General features: G+C 33.1%; 1 protein-coding gene across 1 annotated transcript; it reads right to left on the bottom strand.

Moving 5' to 3' along the window:
• Positions 1-283: 283 nt before the first annotated feature.
• LOC145631983 (ribonucleoside-diphosphate reductase small chain A-like) lies at positions 284-5,420 on the bottom strand. The gene is made up of 9 exons (XM_081684227.1): positions 5,071-5,420; positions 3,515-3,675; positions 2,877-2,925; positions 2,665-2,791; positions 2,030-2,095; positions 1,807-1,923; positions 1,444-1,606; positions 1,255-1,325; positions 284-592 (listed from the first exon to the last, which is right to left on the bottom strand). Exons 1-9 carry the CDS (start codon positions 5,234-5,236, stop codon positions 478-480), a joined length of 1,035 nt encoding a protein of 344 aa, XP_081540353.1. The 5' UTR covers positions 5,237-5,420; the 3' UTR covers positions 284-477.
• Between the last annotated feature and the right edge of the window lie 573 nt (positions 5,421-5,993).

The raw sequence follows: 5,993 nt of genomic DNA, 5'->3' as shown, positions 1-5,993 counted from the left end.
AAATTTAAGGGGGCGAAAGTATAAAAAGTTTATCATACACTAGGAGTCCAATTATTTGGTGTTTCTCCAATTATCATTAGTAATAGTGGAGCACCCCTCAAGAGTCGACCCAATCCTATCTTAAAAACTAAACCTTTGAAAGTTGGAAGACGAGGGCGAGGCAGGGGGCACAAGGAAAGCCCCACCTAAAAGGACAATACAGCAAAATTCAAGTTTCCAAGGTGGGAATCCTCCTAAACCAAGCATGCTTAGCAATCATACCAAACTCATTATACAAATAGTATTGTAAAACATAAATAACATATTTATATCAAAAGGTTTACACATCTAAAAAGTATAAATAAAAATACAGATACCTTGTCTTCTAATATAAGGCTACTCCAGACTAACATACAGCAAATGTTCCACTACTATAAACAAAAAAGAATATACCCAAACAAATTGGATCACTCTTTCCCAATATCAAACGAATCAACACTAAAAATCTTCATCCAGCTTGAACACAAAGTTCTTGTTACCATCCTTTAGATTAGACATCACAGATGCCTTCTGATACTCACCTACCCTTCTCTCAAAGAAGTTCGCCTTTCCCCTGCATAAGTTATGGCAAATCAAGACTCGAAGTCTAAGCCGTATAAACACTAAACAAGTGCTCAGAATATATTATAAGCACACTTTTATTCCATGATCTTGATTTAAAAAGGACTTGTGATTATATAATTTGCCCCCCACAATTTCCAAGTACATAACATGTCTCGATCAATATTACAACCATTGTCTCTTATCTAAACTACATTATCCGTATATACCAATATCACTAAACAATTGAATTTTATGTGTTAATGAGGTGTCAAAGATGAGAAGAAAATGATAGTGCAAGGCTGCAAGACACACAATGACATTCAAAATATGACTTGTATCATATGTCACTAAGATTCAGCATATTTTACCCTTGGCTATTTTTTTTTTCAACAAAAAATAAAGATAAAACCTGAGTAGGAAATTAGTTTCTTAGAAATAGGGTGAAAAAAGGGGTCAGAAGCTAAAAAACCTTTTATTTTAACAGATCAAGTAACTAGCACAGAACAGCTAAACAGACAGTTCAGCTACCAGAGCAGTTTCAGCTCCTTGAACTCGTGTAGACGATATGGTCACATGCTTTGATTTAAAATATCATTTATAGTATTACTCTGTATAAGGTTAAGTATTTGTCACTAGCTCCAAAATTAATCAAAGTAGACTCATAATACTTACGTTAGTGATATGAACTCCATCCAATCGAAAGGGTTTGCCACATTGTATTTCTTTTGGCACCCCAATGACACCTGAAAGAGTGAGAGCAACATCAATGATAATTTAGCACCCTCATATGTATCAATGATATTTCCTAAATACTTCATTAAAAAAAATCCAAAGAACTAATTAAAATGACATCAACTGTACCAGAAGTCGATCAGCAACAAATTTTATGTACTGCCTCATGAGCACAGCATTCATGCCAATCAAATCACACGGAAGTGCGTCACATACAAACTCTGTCTCAATTTCAACAGCTTCATGCACAATCTTTTCAACTGTCTCTGGCTGCAATTTCTTATGCAGCAAACTGGAAAATTGTCATTACATTGAGCACAGAACAAAGGGAAAAGAGGAAAAGCATCAGTCAAATGCACTGCATCAAACTTGAAATGATAGTGCACCATTAACAGAGGAAGAAACAAGAGCTTCAAAAAGACAACTGAACTGGAGAGCATACAGGCCATAAGAAGCTCAAAAGCAACAGATTAAAGTGTGGAGAATAGAGACCTGTACAGAAGACAGGCAAAATCACAGTGTAGGCCTTCATCTCTTGATATAAGCTCGTTCGAGTAAGTTAAACCAGGCATCATGCCTCTCTTTTTAAACCAAAATATGGCACAAAAGCTGAAATTTAAAAAATAAATAAGTAAATAAATAAAACATATCACTAACCACAGTGTGAGTTGCACAATGAATAAAGAGAGCAATATTAAATCAAGTAAAAACACACCTTCCTGAAAAGAAGATCCCTTCAACACAAGCAAATGCAACAATTCTTTCTGCAAAAGAATTTGTACTGCACAACAAACACATGTGGATAATATTCCAAATAAGATTACTAATAGTTCAGTATTAACAAAGCAAGGGAAATAATACAGTTTGACTTTACGATTCCAAGGCCATGAGATTAAATAAGAGATACTTATCATTTAAGTGACAAATCATGCAAATTTTTATAAGAGCTCTTTTTCCTGAACAGAACTTAATACAATAGCTTTAAGTACTTAGCAGCTCAATCTTGACCTCAAGTCTAAGATCGAGATAAAGTTTAGGGTGAAAATTGTAATTAGACTGCTTGCAAGTTGAAAAAAAAAATCTAATCATAAACAAGCAGAATAAAACTTATACCAACAATCAAGTAAGAAGAAAATATCTGAACACAACTACCTGATGGCTAGCTGATATTGAATAAACTTCAAGCAGAATAAAACTTATACCAACAATCAAGTAAGAAGAAAATATCTGAACACAACTACCTGATGGCTAGCTGATATTGAATAAACTTCTTCATCATTACTAAAACCTATAAGATGGTACTTATACAACTTTTGCTACAATACCTACAAAACCATAAGGCAATGCTACCTCTGAATCCAATTTAAAGCCCAGTTTGCCTTCTTCTTTATACATGGAATTGTCTCAATGGCATTGAACAAGTGGTTCTTCTCTTTAGAATCCCTAATATATGTCTCCAACAACAAACTGTACATCTCTGTGAACAGGAAGAAAAATTCGTACTTTTAATGCCTTAATCCTCATGAAGGATGCAAAATAAACAGTACGAGTCTAGATCTTACCAGAATGTATATTCTCCATTGCAATTTGAAATCCATAGAAAGCTCGAGCCTTTATAAGTTAAAAACCAAAAATCAAAAAAGACAGTCAGTCAACCTCAACAAAGCACGCATCATACTATATCATCAAAGCAAGGATAACAAAACAAACACCAAGAGGATACACAATATATATTATAAATCCTCCATTCTTGTCTTCCATCACAAAGAGAAAAGAACATTCATCAACAAACATCACAGAAATCTAGACCTTTTCAAAGTTCAAATGCCTTAGTATATAAATCTTCGCTAGTGATTCGTAAGGAAAAAGACCAAGAAATCTTTGGCCAAATATAAATTAAATCATACAAACAAACTTTAAAACATTTGTGCCATCATGCCCAATAAAACAGGGCATTAAAATTTGGATACAGTTATCTCACAAAATGAAACTTCAAGAACAATTTTTTTTAAGCAAACAGGTGTCAATTAACAAATAAAATCTAGTAAGACTAGTAACAAATTGTTTAGCTGGGCATTACTTATAAAATAACATAACATTCAACCAAGCACATAATAAATTTTTTGTCTTCTATCATGGAACTATGACAACAAGGAAACAAATCTTGTCTGGCTATTCGAAATCATTCAGAGAAATTCACCTCTGCAATTTTTACATCATTTAAAAATCTTGCAGCAAGGTTCTCCAAAACAATCCCATCAGACGCAGCAAAAAAGGCCAGTACATGAGTTATAAAATGTCTCTCTGAATCCGATAAAGAGTCCCATTGCTGCACGTCAGAGGAGAGATCAACCTCCTCAGCTGTAATTACAGAAAAAGAGCAGAATTGTTGTTAAAAGAACTATACACAACAGACAAACAAAATTAAAGCGTAACATAAGGGAAAAAGAAAAAAAAAAAAAAAAGGATACCTACATTAAAAAAAAACACTACAAGAACTTGAACAGTTGCAACCGTAATTTAACAATATAATAACATAATAGATGTGAATCTAAGAGAACCAAATGTAGCATATCAATTATTAGAAAATTAATTAGATAAAGTAGACAAAATATTTGAAACAACAGACTTAATAAATGGATAGAAAATCATCTATAGTCCATTAAAAGCTCTGCTACTTTATGAAATAACCTACACAAACACACACTAGAATCTTGGACAATCAAATCAAGTCATCAGAACGGTATAAAATACAATCTAAAAGAAACACGTACCTTCACAAGAAAGTATAGTGCAAACATTTGTAGACCCAGGCCAGTATAATGAAGGACATTCAAAGTTCAATATTGTATGCAACGTTATACTGTAATTGAGTTCATAGCATCATTAAACAAATGGTTTCTTTTTTATATACTAAGGATTTATCAATTTTCATCCGAATCTACTAAGATTTCTCAGTTTAAGATCATCATTATGATCTCTGCTTCTTCCTAAGCATAGACAAATGCCTAAGAGTACTTTTTTAGTAAATTAAGTCCATTATTGAGGCTCCAAAATCCAACAGAAAAATTATCCCCAGATTCTACCTAAACTACATTGAGGGATTTAATTACAAATTTGCCACATAATTTACAATCGAAGTTTATCAAGGAGATAATATTCAGTCATCTTTACAAAGACAAAATCATTCCAATGCTTGAAAGACACAAAAAGTGAAATGTTGACCTGTTCCTTCCCTCCCCTCTTCCTTGCTCTATAAATACCAACCGAACACACTATTATATCCAAAAAGACCTCTCCAACATTTTCAAGCACGCAGATATGTTAAGTCATGGGTCTAACACACGATTACAAAAACCGCCTTAACAATGTCAGAGTCCTAATCCCATCCAATTAAAGCTTAGCAAACAAAGCAATCCCTAAATATTGATCAAATTCTTAACAAACAGCATAACATTATCACCCCCATTTCACAAAAACATAATATAACTAGCATGAATCATAATTGTTTTCGCAAAAATATCTCAAATTTAAAAACTTCATCAACACAAAACCAACCAACATGACCAGCAATTGGCAAAAAAAAACCAACAAAACTCCTCCGAGTAAATTAAATTGTCGCATCACTTGTTCAAATTACACAATTGAGAATTCCAAACAGAGGTTTTCATATATTAACCCAATTTAAACCAATAAAAATCTGAAAAATACAAAAACAACATTGAAAAGAGAATTGAAGGAAATGTGGAAACAAACCAGTCCAAAAACTAGCAACAGCTTTCTTATACATCTCCCAAAGTTGATTATAACGAACAGGAAACATACAGAACCTTTCAGATTGTTCCATTAAAATGGGTTCATCTTCTTCATCACCAAATTCAACCTCTCTTTCTCTCTCCTCTCCATTATTCAAAGAACCCATTTCAATTCTGCCCCAAAGTTGGAAACTTTTTGATGAGATGGGTTCGATGATAATTGAAATTGGAAGAGATAAAACCCTACAAAAACCCTTTTCGAAGAAGAGAGAGAAAGTGGGTAAATTTGTCAGTACGTTAATGGTGGATTTTTGTAGAAGTTTTTTTTTTTTTGAACTTTTTAATTTAATTCACGAGATAGTTTTGATGTTGTTTCGATTGAATTTGACGACGTCGTTGTGAAATGAGGAAATGATAATCATCGTTGGAAGTGTAACCGCCTCTAGTGAAATTCCCGCGAAATGAATGGGCTGAAATTTGTGTTGGATTTTATGGTTAGAGAAACTGTTGATATCAACCGAAATTGGACGACCCAATTATATTTGAAAATTTGGGCTCTCAAAACCAACCTAATTGACTTGATTTTAGCTGGTCATCCAATTTGTATTTCATAACTTTGATAGGAACCGAATCTACATTTGACCCAAAAACAATATAATTTGACCTGATAACAAATACAAACAACTCCACTAATAGGACTAAAGGCGTGTGCGGTAAAATATAGGTGTGAAGGTAATTGTTAGCTGTAAGTTGTTTAGGTAACTTTTAGCTGTCAACAAGTTGTACCTAGATAATTTAGATACGAGTGTATGGTAATGTATAGATTAAATTTTCAACACCTATCTCAAAAACTATCTCTATTTTCAAAAGCTAATATTTCTAACTTTTCATAAAAGTTATCTCCTTCACTAAAAGCTACCCTAG

This window comes from Chenopodium album, chromosome 5 (assembly GCF_948465745.1).
Source record: "Chenopodium album chromosome 5, dcCheAlbu1.1, whole genome shotgun sequence".
Classification (NCBI taxonomy): Eukaryota; Viridiplantae; Streptophyta; class Magnoliopsida; order Caryophyllales; family Amaranthaceae; genus Chenopodium; species Chenopodium album.
Note: the sequence above shows the minus strand (reverse complement) of the source record. Positions and strands in the feature narration are given on the sequence as shown.

Bases quoted from the DNA above. Each gene is read 5' to 3' on its own strand.
- LOC145631983 (XM_081684227.1), bottom strand. From the start codon at position 5,236: ATGGGTTCTTTGAATAATGGAGAGGAGAGAGAAAGAGAGGTTGAATTT. The intron at 1,924-2,029 runs GTGTGTTTTTAC...TTTAAATTTCAG, and splicing joins GGGATCTTCTTTTCAGGAAG to CTTTTGTGCCATATTTTGGT. The intron at 1,607-1,806 runs GTCTCTATTCTC...ACAATTTTCCAG, and splicing joins TTTGCCTGTCTTCTGTACAG to TTTGCTGCATAAGAAATTGC.